This window comes from Solenopsis invicta, chromosome 8 (genome assembly GCF_016802725.1).
Source record: "Solenopsis invicta isolate M01_SB chromosome 8, UNIL_Sinv_3.0, whole genome shotgun sequence".
Taxonomy (NCBI): Eukaryota; Metazoa; Arthropoda; class Insecta; order Hymenoptera; family Formicidae; genus Solenopsis; species Solenopsis invicta.
The window spans coordinates 1,100,675-1,127,257 of NC_052671.1; the positions used below are offsets into that span (position 1 = coordinate 1,100,675).

Here is a 26,583-nt window from a genome sequence, read left to right on the forward strand (position 1 = left end):
CTCGTTGATTAATGCAGCCAGTCTTAAAAATAATTTCGACACAATTCGGAAAAAGTCACTTTGAACTGAAAAAAACGTTCGACAACCTAGGTCGGATGGCATAGATTTATATAGACACACGCACCGTTAAATTTCTAATTCGAGTCCGTTTTATTTTTACACGATTTCCATTTACACGCAGAATTAAATCACGAATACTGAAAGTATATACAAATCACGTAGATTCTTATTAGGCGGTGAGCAAGGCGGTGAGCACGCGGCGACGTCAGCTTCAGTATAAAGCGTTGAGTAGACATTGCTCATCGCCCCAGTCCAGCTGGCAAGAATTCTCGGTCTCGTGGACTCAGCTGAGCTGATAATATTCGGGCGCAAAGTCGTTCGCCAGATTGCTGAGGAAGTTGAAGTCGGACGAGCTGTTGCTATTGTCGGCGGATGGTGGTGGCGCCGTGGCGGTGTGCACTGGCTCACCATAGAAATTGCCATAATTGCTGTAGGACTCGTTGTTACCGTCAGTCTGGCCGGCACTTCCGGGTGGCGTGATAACCGCCGCGGTGGCAGCTGCGATCGCCGTCGCGGTTGTCGTCATGCCAGGCGCCGGAAACGGATCTGGCGATGATACGTAACTGTTTGGGATACTGGAAGCCTCGCCGCCCTGATGAACGTGCAGTTGACCGGCGGCGGCCTGCTCGTAATACGCGCCCGGGTGACACTTGTTTCCTGGTCGGTAGTCGCCGGAACTTGGATGCATCGGTGGCTGATGAGTGACATAGCCCTCGGCGGTATGTTGCTGCGGATGTTGTTGCTGCTGCTGGATGTCGTTGAAATAATGCTGCCCGGTTTGCGCGGATACGGCGGCGTGCCCGTGTGTCGCCAGATTTTCACCCGCTCCATGATAATTGCCGCCGGTCGAGTAACCGTAATTTCCAGGCGTCATGTAGCCGTCGGTGCTTTGCTCGTTCTGCGTTGCCGAGTATCCCTGGCCGGAATTGTACGCGTTGCTACCTTGCATACTTCTGTGATAAGCGTGATAAGGTGGCCCGGCCTGAGGATATCCGTTGTACTCTCCGGTACTACCGTACTGCAACTGCGCTTGCTGATGGAACTGCATGTTGGCACCGTACATCGATCTCGACGCTGTGCCCGTCGCTCTAACGTGATGCGTCACTCTCGAGCCCACCGTCTGATTCTGTCTCACGTACAGAGAATTCACCTCGCTCGAATAAGAGATTCTTGGTTGTTGATACGTATCTCTGGTGCAGTAACTCTGCTGCGACTGGGATTGTTGCGACGCCGTAGGTATACTCTGTCTATTAGCGGGCACGCCGTTTCGATAATCGATGGCCGGCGTGGGCTGATACACGCCCTGCTGTTGAAAGTGTGCTTGCTGACTGTTGGAGATGTTTCGGCCACCGTGCGGCGACATCGTTCCCGGATTCGTAGAGGCCGGGTGTAACATCGGCCCTGGCAACGAAGTCGTCGAGGACGGTGAGCTTCGCGGTCTCTGCATGTAAGCCGTGTGAGCCGCTTGCTGAATACCGAGAGGGCTGCCTTGCTGAAGCTGGACGGAAACGGGAGTACCGGGCGTTGAGGATGGCGTCAGACTCCTCGTAGAATTCTGTCCCGGCAGAACTGGCGTGCTGACCGTCGAGTCCGGCATGGCTAACAGCACTCCGTTGCTGTTCACCGAACACATGTCCTTCGTGTTGGCCGATGGTGATTTCTTGCTTACCGAGATCTGTTGTTGTTTCGCTGTATTTGGACTCTTGTGCCCACTTTCAACCTTCACTCTCACTTCGCTCGACAATTTTTTCGTCACGCTTGGCGACGTCACTTCACTTCCATCTTGCGACCTCGAATCGTCGTCCACTATCATCTTCTCGAACGAGCTGGATACACTGTTGGTACTTCCAACGCTGCTGGCACCATTGCTGTTCGTGTTGAAGCCGGCGTTACTGTTGTTGTTGTTATTGTTGTTGGTTGCACCAGGTGTATTATTGTTGTTGCTGTTTCTTCGACCGGAAGACCCCAAATCGGTAACGTCACCGGTGAGTGTGCTTCCGACATCGCCTACGCCCGAAATATCACAGTTATGACAGCTTTTCTTCTCGTCGTTATCAGCTGATAACATTTTGTCACTTTTGGTCTTTTCCATACCGTCCGAAGTGGAACCATCCTTTTCGTCGCCGTCTTCCTTGCTAAGCGTTTGCCGCTTGTGTTTCATTCGTCGATTTTGAAACCAAACTTTCACCTAAGAGAAAGATAGCCAAATTTATATAGTTATTTATATTTCAATTATTAAATATACACAATGCGTACGATACATCAACGATAAATAAAAGAAAAATACATTTTGTAAGATTTTAATAAACCAATATAAAAAATGATCCAAAAAATTTTGAAATTAATATAACACATTAAAAATGGAAGTAATAGACATCTGAGGCAAAAGTAATAAAAAACTAATTTTGTTATTAAGTTTTATTATAAATTATTTATCTTTTACATCTTTGACATAACTTTTATATAATAAAATAATATATAAACGTAGTAATTCTTATCAACAACGAAAAAAATCGAGAAAAGGAAATTGTCCGATTTGTTCCAACATTGGAGGCGAAGCGGATCACCAGTTAAAAAAAAAATAAAAATAAAAGAATAAACTCTTCGAAAGACCCTATTAAGCCTTTTTGTTATAAAAATTCACAAAATTGAGATCGTGATTTTATATAAGAGAGAAAATTTTTTTGAGCATTCACGATCTCTGAGCTTGTATCATCGACTGATGGACATGGAATCACACTCAATACAAAATTGTTGTCAATTGTTTTCACCACAGAGAAAGCGCGCGGAAATAACTATGATAAAACTTGTTTGAAATAAAAAAACTAATAATAACTGTCTGAAAACTTATAATGATCCGATTTGCCTCTGTCTACTCTAATAAATGATTTTTATATCATTACTTGATTTTTAAGTTGTTACCTGTCTTTCTGTAAGATCCAATGAAGCTGCGATCTCTATCCTTCGCGGTCGACAAAGATATTTGTTGAAATGAAACTCTTTTTCTAGTTCGAGAAGTTGAGTATTTGTATAAGCTGTTCGTAATCTTCTAGGTAGACCGTTCTCTGTAAAACAAGAATCCACTCTTCTTCAATTTTTTTCGATGTAATTATAATAAATTCAAAATAACATAATGATAGATTGATATCAGTTCAGTTATCTGCGCTAATTTATTTTCATTTTTAAGGTAAGGTATTAGGTACAGAGTATTAGGTGTATTTCATGAATACTATAAATACTTTTATTTAAAAAATCTGTTGTATAAATAATTCGTTTTAATATTCAATTATATTCCTTGCAGCACGTTGAAGTTTTCGCGCTTCGATACTCGCTTTGTCCTTACCGCAGTGATCTCTTTTTGTCTGTTATAGGAAGTAAATGGTATCCTAATTAATGATCATTTAAGCAACCTAGACTATGGAGAGGAAGAGAGATATAGGGAGAGAGGAGGGAGGGATGCGACACGACATCCTTAACAATGCATAAGCGAAGATTCTCGCGCGGCGAAAAGGACCATTCTGGTGTTGTTCCGGCGAGTTACTGGGCTCCTTAGAAACTTTTGGGCAAGTTTCCCATCAGCACTATTCCGTGTCGATGCGAAACACCTCCTAATTGTTATCGGATAAGAAACTTGTTCCACGATAACAAGAGGAATGCTACACAGGATCGAGAGGACGTGAAAACATGAGAGGAAGGACGGTGTAAGGAAGCATATCGCGGCTTATTCGAGGGCAGATTTGATCTAGAAAGTAGCGGCCAAGTATCTCACGGTACTTTGTCGAGGCATGTGGCGTAAGAGTAATTTCCACCCAACTGCGGTAAACAATTATTAATAGCCGCCTATCGTAATTACAGAATTCGCTGCACGCCCCGAGGAGTAATATTTCAATCAAACTTGATGGCTCGCCGCGAGCTTGCGTTGTTTAGTAAGATGTGTCTTGGCAAATTCTCTAGAAACAATGTATATATTTTGCCACAAATGTGCAGAAAAACTTTTTCCAATACATTATTTTCTGAATACTTAATTAAGATTTTTAGCTATCGTTTAGCGTAAGAGACACGTTGGCGGACATTAACAGAGAGAGAGAGAGAGAGAGAGAGAGAGAGAGAGAGAGAGAAATATTTCATGCCAATATTTTATTCTATCGGTCACTGACCACCTGGATGTCAAGGTCTTTTTTTATCAAGAGCAGGGGTGTTATACTTTTTTATGCGTCGCCGTATCATGAGAGAAGAAAAAAACCGATACGGCGTGACGCAGTTTGGAGCGAAGGGGGCAGCGAGGGAGGGAGGATGGTTCGTTTCGTAGGGCCGAGATGCTAAACTACCCCATAGCGTGCGAGCGGATGTAGGGTGGCTGAGGGGTGGTTCGACAGTAGGATGAGTCGTCAGGGGTTAAAGAAGAAAGAGAAAGAGAATAATCGAACAAGACAGAAGGAAAGAGGAGGCATAGAGAGGACGCAAGGTAAAAAGAGGAAGGTATAGCGACTGGAATAGGTCGGTGAGGGTACGTGATAGAGACCGTCAGAAAGGGAGAGGAAGAATAGAAAAGAGAAGAGACACTCAGGGATGAGGGAGAGGGGTGTAGACTGAAGATGTAGTAAGCTTTGAACCTAGCAAATCCTGCACGTGGAGTTTCCATAGGGTGAGGGCGATGGTGGCGAGATGAAAGTATCGCATGATTGACGTGGGCCTCATCAGCATTTCGGTCTTGCGATTGGTTGGACGAAACTGTCGATCAAACTCCACTCCACGCCCTGTATCTGTTCAATCGTTCCAGGAGTTTAATTCAATCCGACGATGAATGCGGAGCAATATTTTGATGGCAATTACCCGATATAATAAATTAAATTGTTTACCAAATAAAAATATATAGAACGAATGACTCTTTTGAGGGCGTGTCTAAATAGTTACGATATTTTTAATTGTTACAAAACATAATTTGCATTCTATATTTAGTTATTAATAAACATAAATAAATCTTTAAATTATTAAGTATTATTAAAAGATGGATTTTATAGTCATATATCAGATATCTTGTTGACAATAATCAAATATTATTGTTAGTATGATGTTTGTGAGTAAAATAATGAAAGAACGGTATCATGTCACACCACTCCTTGCTAATCCAAATTAGTGACAGGCGTTACTGCTTTGTAACGGTAACGACTTTTTCTGGACGAAAATGTCGGCGTTGCTAGCAAGCTTCTCGTTCTTGCGAGACGATGTAGAGGATGACGAACTGTCAAGGCGTAGTCAAAATGAAGAGCGCGACCTGACAGGATCGTGTGTGAGGTGAGAATGATAGAGCACGAAAATAGAGTTCGTATTTTCGTATATCATGCTGTTAGCTTCGTCTATGGGTTCATCCGGTTGAGACTACTACCATACAAATATTTTACAAAAAAATTTTCGAGATTTTTAATATGCAAATTGTGTTAAAACATGTACACTATTAAAATAATATTTCCGTAAATAAATATTAATATTATTATTAATATTGATTGTTAACGTACATTTATTTTGGATTAATATTTACAAAGTAATGTTTTTTTAAATATTTGAAAATTAATCTTGTGATTGTTTTGAAAATGTAGATTAAAATAATTCAGTATCAAAAATCTAAATATAATATTAAAATAATTTTGTACAATACTACAAAATACTAGCTATTTCTAAATATTACAGAATAAGTGCAAATAATAATAAATAATTAATAAATCATTTGTTTCTATAATTTATTCACAATTTTATTTTATAATTATTTTATAATTGACACTATCAGTATTGACTATATCTGTATTTTAATGAAAAAAATAACGAAATAATGAAGAATTCAAAACAGAAATGAGCAAAATAATATTAAAATAACAAGTTTGTTATAATTTAATAGTTCGTCAATCGTCGATGGAACAGATGCTGATGTTCGTGACAAAGCTGACAGCCGTCGCTTCGCGCATTCTCATCAGTACGAGGACGTCGGTACGAGTTTACACTTTAAAATGTAACCTTTTGATGAAACACAACTTTGAAAGTTATGCCATCTTCTTCTATCACTTTTTTAAAAACATGTATTACTCTTATTGCAAGTTTATTAAACAACGTTTAAATCGATATATTAAATGCTTTATTTATTTATTTGTACGAGTAATAGTTATTTAATAATAATCTGTGATAGAATGCGCAAATTAAAACGTGATAATTTATTAAAAGTAAGCATCTTATTGAGATTGTATTTATTATTTTTACGTCTTTGTACTGATTTTCTGTATAATTTCAAATTTCTTATTCGAGAACAAATTTCATTTGTTTACAAAGATTGAACATTATTTGAGATCATTTTCTATATATTTATATTATTTTCATTTTAGTACATAAGATCTAAGATAATATTTTTAGCTCGACGCGTTTCTTTTTTCTTTCAAATTTATTTTAAAAAAAATTTAATGAAATAACTATCGATACCGTTTGTCTTATGAAATATGCTGACTTCTAAAGCTTTTATTTGTGGATACTTTTGTCGAATAAAACAGTAATTATGAAAAATAGGAATGGGAGAGCGAAAGATCCACACGCAAGCCATTGTTCAGTTTCGTTCTCCACTCGCTCGTGTCTCCTCCTATTCTTTCGTCTTTACTATGCCAGAATGTTTACGAACAGCTGGTAAAATTCTCATGGACTCCATTTCCTTCTTATCTAATTTTTGCATTATTCCATTGCACTTATGATCAACTCGTGTACATTCTCGTTGCTATAAAGCATAACGAGCAATAAAGAAATGCGTCTCAACGGAATACGATCATCAAAGGTGAAAGGAAAAAGTAAATGTTCAATCGAGAAGTAGTTTACACATGCGACCGAGTCGTCCGGATCACGGATTTCCCTTCTGCGTCCGCCTTCGGCGTGCTCTCGTTTTCTCTAGACTGGACCAAGTCGTTTATAGACAGGTGGGAAGGGTCACATGACGGGCGTCTCTGTAATTTGTCTTTTGTTTCCCCCCCGCGCCTGAAGGAAGAAAACTTGCAAGGAAGAACAAAGGGCGGAAAGAACCACTATTTCGAACAGCGCGGAGAAGAGAACGATTACCCCTCTTCGTTCCGTTCTCAACTTCTCTTCCTCTCTTTCCTCTTCCCCATCTTTTCTCTCTTTCTCTCATCTCTCTTCTCCCTCGTTCTTTCTGTCTTTCTCTCGTTCTTTCAGTATCGAGAGGAACCTGCGGCGGCGCGACGGCGGCGGCGGCGGCGGCGGCGGCGTCGGCAGTGTAAACGTATGAAAAATGAGTGACGAGAATTTGAAACAAACGAGAAGACAGCCGGCTCCATGTCCGTGCTTTGACGTGTTCGAAACAGGTAGACGGCGGTCAGTGTGGAAGGTTACCGTGATCGATAACTTTTTGATCGTTTCGGATGCCTTCAGGCGTTTTAAACTCGCCGAACACTGCGAATTTGGATTCTGAGATCTGAATGATCTGCTTTAAAATACCGTAGCGTTATAACATCTTATTAAATAAAATATTAATTTTGGACAGTTGCACAATTTTACAGTAGTGAAACAATTCCTTCAAAATATGTACAAAATATATTAAAATAATGCTGAAATAAAATTTTTTGACTAATATCTATGTAAATAAAAAAAATTAAATAAGGTTTACGTAAAATTCCAATAAAATTTACATTTTACATTAGTCTTTAGAAATGCTTACAAATTAAAAAATCAGTTTCCAATTCCTGTATTTTGTATTTTTAAATGAAATCGACATTGAAAGCGGTATTAATGAAAATTTATATTATAATGTTCTGTGCTTATTTAAAGCAATGGAGGAATTATTCATCGCGTAGGAATAAAGTAGGTATTTAATGCGTCATTGGGTAATTTGTGGCGGATAAGCGAGGGAAGACTGGAAGGTGGAATCGGCATAAACTGTGGCTCATTACAGATTTACACCAAGACGTAGGATAGCCATGGGTGAGGGGCAACGAACAAAACTAAACGCACGGGAACAGAATGAAGGGAGTCCAAGTGGAATGGCTGGCAGGAAGGGCTCTCGGCTGCTTTGGTTTTGGTGGGCTGTCGGGGGTTGCGGCCTCTGCGTTGGATACGAGCTATAATCAATTAACAGTGAGCAAAACAAGAACTGCGGCCGACCACCGACCACGGCCGCAAAATATTTCGTACCTTCCTGTTCCAGTTCAGCTGGAACCCCATCGCTACGTTCAAGTGGCTACCTCGCTTGCTGATAGGGCTCTTGTCCAGGGGAATTGATTCTAGCATTGTACTATTACGCGACGATTTAGAACATTGATACTAATCGGTACCATTCGATTTGAATTATTGCTACTTGAATTTCAAGCTTTTATTTACTTGCGTGACGGTGATTGAAATATTGAGCTGATAATAGATTGCATGCACAAATCGTTGAAAGAAGAAAGTCTGTACCTTCAGTAATTCTCCTATGTAATTCCTTGTAATTCATTTTCGAAAATAGTTATTTACATTCTAATACGTAATATATTCTGAATATATTTTGGATTATGTCCCTTCCAAATAATATCAAATAGTTGGTTTTCAATTGCTCCTCTCATCATAATTTAGCATAAATTCTCAAGAACAATATAATCATACTTATTTATCACGAGACCTTTGTTCGTTTTGATTCATGATTGTGTGTCCACATCTTTCCGACTTGATTCTTGTCTGGCATAATAGCACTTCAGATATTAGCATAACTTTTTATATAGTTATCTTGTTGTAATGACGGAAAAAGAGAGCAGTCGCCGAGCTAGCTGGCATGTAGAACAGACAAAAAGAAGAAGAAGCGAGGGGGGATGGGGGAAAGGAAGCATGAAAAAGGATAGAAATACAAGAACGGAAGAACGGTGATGGTAGGAAAAAGATATAAAAGCGGCACGGGAAGATTTGCGTGTTCGAAAAAAGTTGTTGGCAACATCGCGAGCCGTCGCCGTGCGCTAGCTTGGTGCTGCTGCCGAAGACACGGCAACGTTGGTGCTCCGCATCAACCACCGTGGCGGCCATGTTGGACGTGCACAGGTTCGCCAACCTGTGATTATGGTGGGCGCGACGGCGAGTGGCCCTTCGTGCAAGAAAATTGGACGCAGGGATCTCTCCCGCGGTGAAAGAAAGGCAAGACGTACATATGCGTGGTTCAGACTGGCTGGGTACGTCAGAAGGCGTTGCCGATGCAACCTGCAATCATTGGGGTGGTGCGACGAGGTACATTCGACTTCTTCGTGCACGGCTGGTGAACGCGCAGTTTCGCCTCTCTCATGTTGATCCGCGATAAAAGATTATATATATATATATATATACCTAAAAGAGCAAGCCTGCTCTGGCTCATTCAAAAATTGATGTTCGTAAAACTTGCGGTAGCATGAGTCATAATTGGAGGGATACGATCTTTGATTAATGATATCTTTGGGTTCACCATGTGATAGCATTAGCTGTTATTTCATAATAAAGACTCACGAGACTTCGTGATAACCACTTGGAGTTAGCCAGTTCTTGGAACTTGATGTCGATCGCAATATTGCTGATTACATAGTTGAGTGCATGCCAACATTATTTATGACAATTATGACAATTTCATAAAATATTTATTTTGCAAAGAATTATGATTGGAAATTATTATACGTGAAGAAATTTTGTTTTCAAAAAATCTCTGCTTAGCATGCTTATTACCTATACACAAATAGTCACGCGATTAGGTATACATGTCCAGATAGAAATGATTTGAATAGTTGATAATTAATTGAATCGATGTCGATTCGATGTCAATGCGTCGATGAATGATCGATGTCGGAAACTATTTGATATTTTTATTATCTTCTATTTCACTATTATAAAAAAATATACCTAACTAGGCGTTGGAGGTCCGAAATGACATTCAAATTGAGTGTTAACTTCCAAATAAATCTCCAAGAGTTAACACTCAATTTGAGTGTCATTTTGGACTGCCAAGTTAGGTGAGTTTTTTTATAAAGACGTCATAATTATTTTTACATTAATTAAACAATCGCGAATATTTTTATAAGACTTCTTTTTATAAGAAATTGTTTTACGGATTCAATTCTATTAAATCAATGCAAAACACAATACATATGTATATATTATGTATTTGATACAGACTTAGCCAAAAGACAATAAAAATCATAAAAATGTTTAAAATTGTTCAAGTAACAAAAAAAAACAATTATGATGAGGTCGAATAATAACAAATAATATTAGATATTGACCATTCGTCGACATTGAATCGAGGTCGGTTCGACTAATCATTTCTGATTAAAACTACCTAATACAAGTTAATTAGTTTTGCTTTATAATTTGCAATTGAAATTAATTCTGTGATTATTGCATACATATTTTTGTATTGTATACGCTTGCGTCTAGTATTTTGTCGTTTTACATGTTTTTTTTTCTCTATAATTACCGGCGAAACATTCTCAAGCAATTTAAATAATGACTTATGTAACATAAGAAGTTAATTTCCAGCGCATACATCTTCATTATTTTTTTTTAGCGGATTGAATATCAATGTTTAATGCGTAATTTGTAGAATATTATGATGATATTTTAAATATTTTGAATAAAAATTCTAAAATTTAAGAAGAAATTAAAAACAATGTTTGCGCTAAATATCTCATCTGTAAAAAAAATGCTTAATTATATGCCAAGTACAACTTTTAAAACAATATACTTAACAAAAAAATTACATAAAAAATCTATAATATTATAAAGAAAATACGCGATCGAAAAGTAGCAGTGATACTTAAAGTACGGGGCGCTCTGTGTGTGAAACGGGAGTGGTCTCCAGGGGGGATGAAAAGCCATCTTTCCATTAGACGCGAGATTGATTTTGTGAGCGCACCTTTTCGTAACGAGTTGTCGGTGTGCCCCGATGTTCGAACACTAATGTGATTAAAATAATCCAACGATGATCAAAATACATAACGGTTCCTGATTTTCTCGGATCAATTTCCTTTGGTTTTACCACGTGGGCAAATTGGGGGTAAAAATAAATTCAAATTACATATGTGAACGTGATCCCTGGCCTAAGCCCAGGATTTGAAGATATTAAAATCCTGAATCAAGGTATATACAATGTACATACGTGCGTGTGCAAACAGTTATAAAATCGATATTAATAATAATTTTACTTCCGCCCTCATAAATATTTAAAGCACTTCTATCGCGTTCAGCGAGTGCTATAGCCCCCTGAGGAACAAATTCGAAACTAATTTCACGACAATTTGCGGCACAGAACGTAGAATCCTTCAACAATTTTTTGAATTATGGTTCGAGTTGAGAGATTCTCATTACATCCTCCATTCGCGTTACGACCGTCTTTTTCCGAGCTCTTCTGAGCTTCTTGTCCCGGAGCAAGCTTCTTGTCTACTGCCGTCGTCTCCAACCCCTCCTCTTTCACCTCCTCCTCTGGGACCGAGAAGTCGCAGCCGGATAAAAAGTTTATTTTAATCTTTACAAATTTTAAATCCTTCGCGGCTTACCCCAACGTCCATGTAAACCGTCGCGAGAAAATAAGAGCTAGCCCCTCTACTTCTTTCATCTTTCGCAACCCACTCCTCTGTTTCGTAAATCTTGTATCTTCTTGATATTCTCACCGTACACTTTGAAAAAATGTCCTTGTTACGTAGCAATTCCATGTGAAGTTTACGTTCCGTTCTAATTTGTATTGTTTAACGTTTTTCTTTTACTATTGTGTATTACCGTGTAGCTTTAATAAATACTATATTTTTCTGTGTTTTCTTCTGAAATGTCATGATGAACATTATCGAAAAGTACTTATTACATATGTAAGATGGACAGTTTACTGATGAACGATAGAATAATACTTTAAGCATATTTAAGTATTTAATGATACGTGTGTCTAAGAATGAAGTTCTGAAGAGAAACATAAAACGTAAGCTCTTCCGTCAATTATGTACTTCCATTAGATCAATATCACCGTAATGCAAACTTTATTTTTTCTATAGTATTTTTCAGATCTAATTATTTTTTTACAAAATATTATGCACAAAACTTTAAAATAATAAAGCACAATATTAGTTAAAAAATAATTAGATATATTGCGACAAAAATAAGTTTGCATTTTCAATAAAAATAAATGACAATTACAGTGATATTGATTCAATGGTAAAATATATACACACACCAACATACATAGACATGTATATAGTGTGTATATTTTAATATTTTATATATTATGTAATGTCAATAATTTATAGATTGATTAATTTGATTTATTTAACATCCAGTTTTAAAGAATATTAATTTTATATACAAATACAGATATTACACGATATTATTACATCAGTTAACGTTGACGACGTTCCGCGCATAGTCGCGTTCGAGAGAGTGAAGAATCGTACGCGATGTTTGGACGGATCAATATCGCAGTAATTAGGCGTCTGTCAGCTGGGTCGACTCACGTTTGAAAAGAGAAACATAGTCGATATCTACGAGCAATTTGTGCGCGTTGTTTTCTTTCCCCAAGTTCGCATACGTGTGTTTATGTGAATATTTTCCCATCGTCTACTAGTCAGCGACATTATTGTTTTCTTAATAATAAGGTTTGTTTTTATATATAAAAACAAACCTTATTCTTCAAGTAATATCAAATATCAGGTTTTATTGAAATGATACTAAAAGATTGAAAACTTGCAAAAAATGTATTAATATATCTGATATGAGATAAAATAATTACATTGCATCATGCATCAGATTGTGAGCGGTGAAAATATCAAAGGAAAAAGGAAATTTATAAAGCATAATGCGTAGAATGAAATATTGTTCTCTGGTATGTATTTTTCATGCGTAAAAGTAGTGCGTAACGTAATTCATCGAAATTCAGTTCCTGGCTGCCACGCGTATAAAAGCGAAACAAAGCCCAGAACACGCTTCATTAATCGCGTTACTATGAGTTATTGCGTCTGACATAACGAATGAACAGAAATCTTGCCGATTATTCGAATTAGCCGAGGAAAACGTCTACCGAAAGAGAAGTTTGGTTCTAAGCATGCATCAGGCCGTTCGTGCGGCCAATAGGAAGTGACGTTTATACGCAGCCGGCAATAAATTAACTAATATCACGAGTTACCTTTAATTAGTCTCGACCCAGCGGCACCGCAAGGTTTCCTTTTCTGATTTTTTTCTTCGTTTTATCATAAGACGAGCGGGTTATTAATTACACGAATTTCTTAAGAACGTTCGTTATACCGTACGCCAGCATTTCAGGTAATTACAAAATCACGTGATTGACTTACAGCAAAACGCCAAAAGAACCGTTTCGAAAGCAGTTTTAATTATCAATTTCCGCTGAACATGGCGATTAATTAATCGGCGAGAGCAGTAACAATGATGTTACGAGAACACATGACTGCGAACGGTCCAATTTCTTTATTCACTTTTCTCTTGTCCTCTAGATTTCATATGTACAAGATATACGTACGCGCAATATATCGATATATATTTGATAATTCTAGAGTAAAATTATTCAAAATACAAAACAACTTTTCAAATTGTTATTGACCATATTCAGATTTTAGAGTCCATAACGCCAGTTAGATTATTTATAGGATATATTATTTCCAAGTGTCTCTCGTTTTGCGCTCCTAAAGTCGCATCAGAAAGTAGTAAGCGCCACTTGTTCGTCGAAATTACGGCGCTGATCGTAAGTCCTAAAACGTGCCCGGCATCTTAAAGAGAAAGAGAAAGCGTCTCGTCTCGAAGATATAAAGGGTGCGAGAAAAGAAGAAAAAAAGCATGAAAGGGTAGAAAAGGGATTCCGTGTGGTTGCAGTTAAATAAAACTGGCAAAAATCGGCCCCGGAGGGCATGAAGGGTCGGTCTTGGGACGAAGGATGACGGAGAGAAGGGACGGATACGTGGAGAGTACTCAGACGGGCGCCATGTGTATAATAATGTTAAAGAATGTTAAATGCGGGAGGGTTTTCGAGATCCGAGCCGCATACATTAGTTGTTAACAATGCTATAAAGGACACTCGCCCCGTGTCTCACCCTTCATCCCGAGGAACGGAGATACACGAGTCTTCTCTAGCGCGACTGGATTTACGAGCGCGCTCCTTCCCGTGCGATTCTTATGCAGCGCAATTCAGTGACATAGCGCGGATGAACAGTAACATGATAGTACTTGTCCTGGAATCGATTTTCAACACGAATAATGTATTTGACACAAATTGGCCATGAGGATCATCAAATTTGTTATTTTCGCCTACAGAGATAGTAAAGAGTTTACATTAAATTTGTGTCGTAATTATACACAATACTGTATGATACTCAAATCAAAATTTTTAGTTTCAGTAACTTTTTCAGCAATTATTAAAATATAAGTTTATATTTTATTTTTATTTCCTCCTTTCAATGTTATATAATATATTCAAAAGTAGCATATATATATATAACATTTCTTTTATTACAAATTAACTTTCAAGAGATTTTGATCTTGAGTGATAATGCCATGCTAATGTGGTCTGAACTCTGGAGCTTTAGAGTCCAGTACGTCCTAAGCAACCCCGCGTGTAATAATTTACCACCCGTGTCGACTCGTGCACGCGGTCAACCCTCGTGATAATTGTTTAAACCGACCACTGGCCACCCCTTTAGTCCGACTCGAACACCATCCTGAGACCTATTCGCTCCCGTAAGCTTCGTGTACTTTCTGTGGGGCGCGTAGGAACTTCATTACGATTGAATCACTTCTATCGCTATAAATCGCAAACGTCAGATTGTAAATTAAGAAATGTTTCTTGCAATTATACATTTTTGACGCAAGCATTAACGTCTATGGCTAAATAATTAATGATTACTCGACAATAAATTTAAGAAGCGTATAGACACGCTTGCAAGAAAATATTAAACAATATTATGTAACGTAATTTAAAGGTCTGTAAGAAAGGAATTTTACTGAATGTGTGTTTGGAAAACTTTATCGACAGAAAACTTTAGTCGAGGGAGAAATGCCGCGAACGGAAAGTTATCTCTTCAGGATTGATTAGTAGAATTTCAAGCTTTGCTCCTTTATTCGGTTCGCTGAAATGAAGGAAGTTTTATATAAATACAACAAACGTGAACTTTATTCTATTTTAGTGTATCGAGAAATTGCACTTTGCTTCAATACACAGGTGTCAAGATAAAAATAGAATATTATACGTACGTTGTTTTTAAAAGTAATATGAATATCGAATCCGAGTCAAAAGCAATATAAAGAAAGATATGAAATGAAGCGCTAAAATAAGTACCTAGTAGAGCAAAAGCATCGCAATGGAAAGGGTTTGGATGGTCTCCAAGAGATATAGCGACGAGGAAAACGCAACGACAAGTAGAAGAAAGAGGGGATAAAGAGCCCGAATACTCGGTCGAGTAAAACGAATCCAGAAGAGGAAGTCTGGAAGAGCGAGAGTGCGATAGCGAGCACATAATAGGGAAATGATTTGCTCCTTGTTAGATAAAGGCCCTGCGAGGGGACTCGCGAAAAGAAATATTGCTCCCAATGAAAGGAAGTGGGCGATGGGCTACATGGCGGTGGGGCGCTACGGGGTACGAGGGTGGATCCATTCACTTGTAACTGCTCCTTCGTCGGTCGTGTTGGGTCATCCATACGCGAATTCTGCTCGATTAAGAGTTAAATAGTACGGGCGTGCTTTGACGCATATCTTACCACATATTTCCTGTATCCTTAGAAATATTCTTTATACTTGTTACTTTTTTCTTAACTATTGCATGACATGTAAATTTGTGAATTACTCTATATTTATTATGTAGAGACATTTTTAAGTGCACTTTTTTTTATAACAATAAAAATAATTTCTTTATATGCCAATTGCTTTTTTATCACATTGTTAAAAATCGACAGCAGAATTTAATGTAACGTAACGGAAGCAAATTTCAAGCAGGTACACCCAGCATCATTAATTCTGTCCCTCGGAAAATTTTCCAAACTGAGAAGTCGCTATCTTTCTACATACTTACAGTTTACGATTAATGTAACGTCTAGAGCTTATTGGTCGTTACGTTAATCATGAACTGTAAATATGTAGAAAGATAGCGACTTCTCAGTTTGGAAAATTTGCCGAGGGATAGAATCAATTTTCATGGGTGTACATTGAAAAACATTTAAAGTTATCAAAAATGCTCTAAATTTTATGCACATACTTTTCAGTTATAGATACATTTAATATAATGTACTTTAAAACGTTTAACTTAAAAATACATTTAATTTCATGACATTTTTAACAGTGCATTTTTTTTTATTGGGCTATAAACAAATATTAATTATTAGCATATTAAGATAATAATTAAATTTGATAACTAAAATAGTGTTTGATAGATAAACGAATCCAAAATATAGTATTTTGTTTAGTCACTTTCATTACTTTGAAATCATCTGCTGTCTCCCACAGCCTATTTCGTTTCAACTCTGATCAATTTTATCTGAAAATATCTTTTTGTACAAGCAATCAACGAAGAACAACGTACGCATTAATTTTAATATATGCATTTATATATACATATACAGACATACACAATATATATAATTTTCTTCTGAATTGAAGATTATAATAACATTGCATTTGTTTACTTTGCACAAAAGATTGATAGCACCGATTTGTTACCTAATGAATATTTAAACAATAATTAAATAAATTTTATACGTTTTTCAAATTTAAATGATATGTATGTCGACTACTTCAAATAGTTCAAACAGCACAACGCATTTGTTCACGCATTAATAATCGAGCCACAATTTAACTTTGCATTTTTAGAGTGAGTTAGCTCGAGAACAAGGTGTTATCCGAGCGGCGTAAAAAGATTAGGGTAGAGGCGCGATTCTGGGAATGAGTCGACGCGTCCAGCGAACGGAGAGGGTGAAGGCTGGCACTCGCGTTACGTTCGGGGGATGGTGGATGCCCGTGAAGGACGGAGGAGGATGTGTTGGTAGGGTATGCATGGCGGCGGAGAGTCCAGTAGCGATCATCAATCAGAAAGGCAGTCAGCCGTCCGTCAGTCGGCCGGCTGGTCAGCCACGTCCAGCGTGTACAGAGTTTCGCGCGGGAGGTTTCCTACCTACGAATCCGCGAGTCATGCTTGGACTGTCATCCTGACAATCGATTGAACCTGAGCACTAACATCCAATTCCGGAATTGTTCTTTCCATTATTTTGCCATGCCTAAGGATTCTATTCGGTCATTCCGTGAAGTAGATACAGACGTAAGAAACAACCGAGCGGAGACGTTCAATTCAGAGCTCGTTTATTAATAGAAAAATGAAATCGCAACGCATCTTGATTCGAATAATTTCGCTCGAACTGTAACAACGGAGACATTATATTATCATTACGTAGACTTTTAATTCAATAATGCTAAATGCATTAGTCTTAAACGAATAAACTTAATAATAAAAATACGTAGAAAATGCAAAGATAAAAAATAGTTAACTGAGTTATAATGTTAAATAATAAATATTTAATAATTGAAAGCAGAGACGACTTTAATACTCCAAATACGCCAAAATCGATAATTTTGCTACACAGCAGAGTTTTTCTCCATATAATAAAAATACGTTGTATAATATATATGTAACATTTTTATACTTATATCTAGATCGACCGAATTGTATAAGAAAGTATACGATATCATGATGCGTGTGTTTCCCCTTCTCTCTCGAGAAGAAAGTAATCTTTCTCAAAAGTGTCACAAAAGAAGGTCACCCAAAGTTCTTACTCGTTGTATAAGACTTTCGCACAATTGTACAAAATTTTTAACACGAGTTCTATAAAGCAATGAACTAATAGAATTTATTATTTTTTTGTCTCTTTCTTCTCTATTATTATCGATGTTTAATGCGGCATGACTTTTTATCGGAGTCTTAATATTTTATAAACAGCGTGGCTCGAGCAGGATTTTCCCGTCGCGACGGATCTCAGTTGACGTCAGGGACTTGAAAATCTTTCAGCGCGGTATTGGCCTGGTCTGGCTAGCTAATTACTCTAGACAGTCTCAGTCCCTTCTGCCAACGATTTCCCCTTCGCCAGACACTCTTTCTCTCTTTCCGTTAGACCTACAGTGTCCACCCTAGCGTAACCTCTGTGCGTTGTCTCCGCGAAAGAAAAGAAGATAGGGTGATCTCGCCATTGCTCTTGAGACTAATATACCTTAAAGTACTTATAGTCCACTCGTTGTAAACGTCCACGTTAAGTTAATTTTAAATCTGTTAGAGTGCGGTATTTAGTCGGTCCGTAGACCGACGATATTTAGCAGAAAAGAATTTCGAACAAACCACATCTACTGCAGTTTATAGATTTTATGCAATCCTTAATATTCACAACTGAATTCGTTGAATTTTTAATCTATTCTTTGGATACAACAATTGTGTTTTTGCGATAAAAAAACTTGAAATTTGTTAAATTGTTTCTTTTACGTTGATTGACAAGAAACTGAAATTAAAATCGCTAAATTCTAAATTGAAGTCTGATTCTCCAACGATTTAGACGCAGTTTATTCATCCAAAGGATGCAATTCTCCATCGTTGAAATGAATCAAAAGGACATGTCATACCATTTCGCTCGCTGTGGTCCTACCGTCTCTTGTCTTGCAAAACGGTGCTTCCTTGTGTCAATGTCCTGATGTTACGTCTGATGGCGACTCAAAGAAACGTCAGAATAGCTTTTGAAAGCGTACCCACTCAGCCAACGGAAAGAAAGAGAGAGAGAGAGAGCGGCACTTTGATCACCGAATGACTCGCGACTTTGCATTATGAAGCTAAACTGTCGGCGAAGAAGAAATGTAGGCTTTTGCTCCTGTGGAGTTGAAAACTTTTTATCGCTCTGTGAGGCCCATTACAGGCAACAGGTTTTGGTTGATCCACTCCAGGAAGAAGAGGGGTTAACAGGTAAGAAGGAGGTATGGAACAGTTTCCAAATTACTTTATACATACGTGTGCGGAGAATTATTAAAATATAATAATAACTAATTTTGTTGAATTAGAATTTTGTTTGCCTTGCACTCAATATTACATATTGATAACATACCCAATGCCTTTTTTCTAATTTTATTATAGTTTTGATTAATCGTTTAGAAAGTCTACAGTGAAATCCGAGTTGACCGCAGCAAATCTTCGAGAAATATGACAGGTAACATTGAAGACAGTATATTACGTGTTATGAAACGTTAAAATCATTGCGAACTTGTTGATCCCCATTTTTCTAGCAAAAGAAGGTCCTTACGTTGGCGAAACTCTAATCAGACGTGAAGCGTACCAAACGGTCGAAATAATCCAGCTTTCTCTCGACGATTACGTGATACTCAAACTACGATAAACGTTAGTGGTAACCAGAAGTCAGGAGTTACCAAGCTCGCTCAGACCAGCCTGCTATTTCTTCGCTCGCTTTTCCACTGCTTTATCCTTAATCGCTCTTTCAGCCACCCGACATCCCTGTCTGGCGTGGCGCGATTCACCCTCGCGACTCGGCGTAGCCAGGCGGATGGTTCCGACCGGGAAAAATAATGCATTAGAAATTCAGATGACCGAGAGAGGAGGTCGCGCCGCGATTTATCAAATAAAAGCGGTAGTACAGTCAAATACCCGTCCATGTCGTCAGTGGAAGCGACAGTTCATTTTTAATATAAAGCGCGGGCGGGGGTGAGATCTTCCGGGATGCAGTGACAAAAAGAATATGGTAACTGCCCGGCCGGGTCACCTATCTCTAGATCTACGGATTCACGATAGGGAAATCTAATGGTTTGCGAAAGTTACGGCTCTAGATAATCTATCACGTAGAGATGTTTTGTTTGCATTGCCTAAGAAATATCAGGCTGGACTGTTTCTCGTTGAAACATAAAAATCTTGCTTCTATCTTATTATTCCAAGTCTTTAATATAGTTCTTATATTAAAATTGAAAAATATATAAAATAGATAACAATTTTTTTTTTCGTATTGTCAAGTGATATTCGTGACCTGTCCACCTCTTCATCCATCATAAGCTCTCATCATCTCTCAACCGTCTTCTACGTCTCAAGTTCCTCTCAGATTCTCACTTCCATCTTGTCGCGAAACCTGCTAACGCTTAAACGGTTTATAAACAGTTTGGCAATTTATTAGACTGGCAGTCAAGATTCTTTAAATACGAATCTCATAAGATATATCGTTATGCCTGTGCGTTACGTAATTTTCAAATTTTATTTTTAGACAAACTAGAAATTCTAGTTATTATTGTAGAAACGTTTATATCGCTCAAATAATCGTATTTACATGTAAAAATATTTAAGCGAATAGTTTTATATAATATAATATTCAAAGCAAAGAGACAAGTTAGAGAACTATTTAGAAAAAATACAGATCAGAGAAACGTAGTGAAAGCAAATTTTACTTTCAATTAATGCTGTGATTAAAGAAATGTTGGCATAATTTTTCGCACTGTAAATGTATACAATTATAATAATTAGTATAGTTTTTAACGTCACCGACTTATTTAATAAGAAATAAGATTTTTAAATGATAAAAAGGTACGTTTACTTTTACGATCATTTATGGTTGACCCTCCGACATATGTTATCGTATTTTTGCAAATTTTTACACCTCCTTTCCTTTTACGAGTGTAGAATAACAGATATAGGAACCCTCAACGTCTTTTATTCCCTGCTAGAAGGGGAAAGATACGAAAAGCATGGCGGAAGATGTCTATCTGACAATATCGTCGCCATTCTAGAGAGCTTCACCTTCGAACATTTGCATAAAATTATTATTGCCGCAGAAAATCGCGGCTGTTTCACTTTCTTTATGGAACATTGTGGAATATCACCGATTGGGTCACATTACGTTCTCAATCATATTTTGTATGTTTACAATATATTATTTTCTCTACTTAAAAAGAAAGTTTTATTAATATTAGCATAAATAGATAGATTAATTTTATTATTCCTTCATCGAATGTATGAATATTAATAATGCACCAATTTCTTTCTATACTTTTACACAATCACATCGCATACTACTTTCACAAAAATAACGTGATTTGCGATTTTACTAAGAATGAGAGATAAAAATATCAGAGAAGGAGAAAGAGAGAGAAATAAAAAGAGAGAAACAGAGAGGAAGTACAACGGTACGAACCCCACGCTTTTATAGCGCTCCATTTGGCGTAACAACGAGCGTGGAAACTTCTTTTAGTGCCGGGCTACAGATTCCGGGTCGAAACATGCGTACGATTATAGGGTTTCAGATTATCAATTTGTTATACCGTGTTTATTATTTTAGCTCTGTGCAAACGGGTGAGCCACCCGCATCTTGCTACTGAAACCCCCTGCTGCAGTTGCGAAGCGTCGTACTCGGACGGTTTGGGGGATAATCTGGAATATTTTATGCGGCGTGATTCCTCCAGATGTTTTGCACCAACGTGGGAGCTGGTAGAAAACTGTATGTACGAGAACGTATGAGAACTATATGTTTCTTCCTTTCTATAATTCGTCTTGAGAGATTGAACGGACTCCGCGTCGAATATTTGCAATCATCTCGCGTAACGGTTGTTAACACTCCCCGCTGCTTGATGGTAGCGACTGTAATGTCTACGTATTGTGAATATACATCGCATATATACATCGTCTTTGATCTGTCGATTCATTCAAGTAGTAGAGGCAGTTTCTTTCAGTATTCTTTTAGCAAAAACTTGTTTGCCATTATTAGTGATTTATTATAAAGGCAGTTAATAATACGATGATTTTTATTTATGAGAATTTGCCACGTTATAGACAGAACTTTTAATTAGAATAACGAGATTATTTTATAGTCTTATATCAGTAAACAGTGGAAAAATAATTTTTAGCATATTTTATCATACATTGAATTTGTTTCCATAATATCGTCGTTTCAAGATTCTTTTCCTTTCCACGAACAATCGCAAAGACAGTGGGCTGTGGAGTATCATAGTAGCTGGGATTTTCTAGGAGAGTTATCTCTAATTCAGCGAGGATTTACTCGCCAATGAATCTTTAAATTAGATGCTCCGTTCTTTTCGTACTGCGCTCCTCCCCGGAGGGTAAAGCCCCGTTCGCTCAATCACCTATATCATGGAATCGCCAAGCATAGTCAATTCCTTCCACCCTTCTTTCGTTATCGAGTCTTTACGCCCTTCTTCCCCCTCAGTTTCACTCCGCTTACCGATATTTGTGTCTCGCCGTAGGCTCTTAGAAAATCCCCGCTTTTATACGCGTCCCCCGTTATTTTCACTCCGTCCGTTCGTATGGGTTCAAAAGTGCATCATAATTTTATTTAACAATTTTGCGAGCATCAAGCTGGACTATTAGGGACATCAAGTATCAGCGCTATATTAATTAATGACGGAAACGTAGCTCAACGTAGTTTAGTAAGAAGCAGTTCGGCCACGAAAATGGCCGTCCCGCAGGAGGGTGTAAGACGAAGGACGGAAGATAGCGGCGCGCGAGGATGATGATAATCCAGCTTCTAGCCTAGTCCTATCCCGAGGGATGCAGGGATTAATTGACACATCGGCGTCTTGGAGGAGTCTGCTGGGCTGACGCCTCTGCTTTGGCACCCACCGACGTGACTGATGAGACGCCTGGAACAAGGCGTCGGGAAAAACACTCGTAGATTCGTGGCTTTTTTGTAGAAAAGGTATCCAGCAAGAATTACCGACGAAGCATGGAACGTCGGTCGCGCCTCTTCTCCTGGCAAATAACTCAACTAATCAGACCACGTTCTCCTTCATCGTCCCATCCACGGCGTCCCCGAACTAAAACATCTCAGCTGGAGGGCACGTAGATGTAACAGATTGAAATTTAATACGAGCAGCATGGTGACACATACGAAAAGACGAGATGTTACTTAAGGTTTCGTAGAACACACCATCCTCGTGACGCCTGCGCCGTCTTGGATAGAAATTCATTAATGTAGGTTTGACAGTTAAAATCGTAATAACGGGATAATGAGTTTACTTTCTGTTGGCTATAATTCATGGAAATTTAGTCATGATTCAAACGGAAAAAAAAGAACATTTCTTTTCAACAAGATAACATAAATTCAATCAAAAGTTGAATAATAGATTTAGTATAAAATTTTTATTAATATTGTCATAACTTATGTTTTAATATAATGAGACGTAAATAACGTTTTAAATAACGTATTTAGGTAATTTAGATTTAAATATGTTTAGATTTAAATTTTAGTAAATTTTAGCAATTTTCATATGCTTCCATCGCGAGTCTAATTATAAAGAGGTGCATGATTATTATATAGGCTCGCAAATCACAAAGAGATGACCGAGGCAGCGCGCGATAAGGGATAACACGGTAGTTGAAAGCAAAGAGCCGACGTGTACGAGGCGTCGGTGGCGGCACCCCATGTGAGTTATGGCCGTCCCGACGCTCTCTCCCGCTAGTCCTGGGCTCAATTTACAGATGATTCCGCGTGTTACCGCCTGGCCAGCGGCTGGTTAACCTCCGTGCCAAACACTTAATCTTCCAACGTGTCCTGCGGACGGACCGACCACGTTTTGGAGTCGGCACGACGTTAAATCGCCGTTGTAGACGCAAGATCGATGTGAGAAAGAGAGAAACGGGGATAGATAAATAGACCAAGACGTTTGTAGGATCCCGGACGTTGCCGAATGGCGACCCTAGTGGCCCATAAAGTTAGTCAACCCTTCGGATTGTATCGCTACTATTATATGAGCTTCAATGACGAGCGAAGTATCAAGCGATGCAACGTGTAAAATTAGTACATAAAAATAATATAATCTACATTTTGTTGTTATTATTATTATTTCATTTATTAAAAAATGGTATAAGTAACTTATTGGAAGTCTCTCGAATTAATTTCGCTACGTTAAGTCGAAAAAATCATTTGCAAACACCTTTTCTCGTTTTCCGAACAACTTGTTGGCTATTATATGTAAGGCTATCGGGGACTAATAAATTTGTGCCGTGAATCACTCCACAAATTTATCGGTTAGTCCATGATAGCTTTGCAGTAGCCAACAAGTTGTTGGAAAAACAAGTGCTGTGAATATCTTTTTGACTTAACGTAGCGAAGTTAATTCGCGACATTTTTATTTCATATTACATAGAATTTTATCGAGTCTTCAAGTCACAATAAATGCAATAATAAGTAATAAAGTACGTAGAATGTATATTTTTTTGGTATACAAGGTATTAATTTTAAATTATACAGTACATTGCAAATTATGAATGCGTGACGAGTTGTATGAATTAATAAGTGCAGTTCTGTTAGAACTAGTAAACTGGTTATTTTCGAGAAATTTTTCTCATCTGGATGTTGTGTTTTTAGGCGACGAAACAATACATCATCATTTGCTTTCTAATGTTTGTAAATGTCCAGAAATTTGTGGTATTGACACGTTATGTATTCCAGATGTGCGGCATCCCTAGTAGGAAAGGAAAGGCTTGGGATTGTTATTAGCCGTCGGATAGTAGGCACCCCGCGGTGAGCCACAATGTAGCGGCGAGAAGCCAATAGACTCCTAACAGTGTAAACGGCATGCCGAATCCTAACGACCACGTTAATTGACATTCACGTTGTCACCATGCTGACAAATTTCGTTGACAATTTGTCCAATATTGATTTTAATAGAAATGGGCATCAGCAAGTATATTTCTCAATTCTCGTTAAGATTTTTAAATTAATATAATTTTTAATTAAGTTTATAGTAACAGTTTATTTTTTATTTCTCTTTTACAAATAAAAATAAAATGAATACTTGAATTGAATTGATAAGGATTAAATATTTTCAAAATTATTAATTATCTCTATTAGTTATGTGATTATTAATAATTAATAATTATTCTTTTTTATTAATTATACAATAATAAAAAACAATTGACAGAATAATTTTTTGATAAATAAATTATTATATTGTAATTAATGTACTTTTCTCTCTTACAGTGATCGTTATCCAAAGATCTTTTTTTATATTCTTCTCGAGTTCAAATACTCGTACAATTTTCTCTTTTGTTAGCAATTGTGTTAACGATTATGTCTTTACAAAACTAAACAATTTTGATGACTTACCTTGCTGATTACTTTTCCTAGTAGTTTTCTTTTCCTTCATCCAAGGATATTCTGGAACGTTGACACCCGAGGGGTCAGCGACACCATGGGGATCCATCATGGTATGATACGCGGGATGATGAGCACCAGGACTGATAGAACCACCAGTTCCCGGTGAATGTTGCAGGTTGCTGTCTCCAGCTAATTGCGGTAATGCCGTCATAAATTCAGCCATGGAGGGCTGACTGTTGATGAAGCCGGTTTCGGCGGATCCGCATGTCGGATCCATGGTTGGGTGATGCGTTCCGTGCGGGGGCAGCCCGGCTGGGGTACTTGCCCCCGCGGCCACCGTGGCCAGCCAGAAGCCGCCCCCTCCGTCGTTCGCCAGGACGGGTGTCGTCGGCCTCGTCTTCACAGTCGATAGCTCTTTACTCGCGTGGACCAAATTCTGAAGATGATTGCTGAGCTGCAGATTGCCAGAGTTAGACAACTGCGATTGGCGCGGATCTTCTTCAGAGTGTACCAATGTTTGTTGCTTGCTACGCATGGGACAATACGCGCTAATTTGTAGTCGCAGTTATCGTTGTTCGTTTCTTTTGATGACAAATGTAGCAATCAGGGAATCACTTGCTGATAAAATGTGACAATGGAATATCAAGTTATCCTTTTTCCCCGATGTCCTTTTTTGATGTAATTTCGCAACGTATGGACTTTGAAAAACTCCCCATGCACTTTCATTCACTCGGTAAATGTCTCACTAAGTTTCGTCTATTTTCAACTTTCAAAATTTACGCATACATATATGTATTGAGTATTTATATTAAAATATCATATTATCATTAATTGTGAAAATTCGTTAAGCTAAAATTTGCTTTAAAAAAGGCTAAAGAAAAGCATGGATCTGCTTGTGTAGCCTATCACCTATTATCGTTTTTTTTTTATATATTGTTATTAGTACATATATGCTGTAAAACTTTATTCATTTTTTATATTAATAACTGAAAATTGATTACTTTTTTCTTTCAAGCGATCTTTTTAAATATTGCTTTTCCTCGAGTACACTTATTACTTACTTGCGTTACGGTTTATATCAAGTGGAACATCGATCAACAATTAGTTAATTGCAATTGTTTAGTACATATTCACTACACACTGTAGTATTCACTATGGTATGTCATCGTAAACTGTATATCCTTACTCATCTTCTTCTACGAACTAACTGGAATAACTTGTCTCATGATATTTAACCTGGTATCAAGGGGAAGCAGATCGTTGGACCACGCTACGAACATGACACTGCTTACTCGCGGTTGACATAGCTCAGACGAGAGATCCGATTTACAGAACCGCCATCTCAATGTGGCAACAACCAAGCACAGATCACCACTGTCACACGTAGCCGCGGCGACCTACGACGGGTTGATCGATAGTCCGACCGATCGACGAAGAACG

The 26,583-nt window shown here is 38.0% G+C and overlaps 1 protein-coding gene across 1 annotated transcript; it reads right to left on the reverse strand.

Annotated features, from left to right (window-relative positions):
* Positions 1-249: 249 nt before the first annotated feature.
* Positions 250-25,678, reverse strand: LOC105192852 (homeotic protein proboscipedia). The gene is made up of 3 exons (XM_011157112.3): positions 25,153-25,678; positions 2,983-3,125; positions 250-2,248 (listed from the first exon to the last, which is right to left on the reverse strand). The coding sequence occupies exons 1-3, from the start codon at positions 25,676-25,678 to the stop codon at positions 344-346; spliced, it is 2,574 nt and encodes an 857-aa protein (XP_011155414.2). The 3' UTR covers positions 250-343.
* Positions 25,679-26,583: the final 905 nt, after the last annotated feature.

Bases quoted from the DNA above. Each gene is read 5' to 3' on its own strand.
- LOC105192852 (XM_011157112.3), bottom strand. From the start codon at position 25,678: ATGCGTAGCAAGCAACAAACATTGGTACACTCTGAAGAAGATCCGCGC. The intron at 3,126-25,152 runs GTAAGTCATCAA...CTTGTTTTACAG, and splicing joins TAGGAAAAGTAATCAGCAAG to AGAACGGTCTACCTAGAAGA. The intron at 2,249-2,982 runs GTAACAACTTAA...TCTTTCTCTTAG, and splicing joins TGGATCTTACAGAAAGACAG to GTGAAAGTTTGGTTTCAAAA.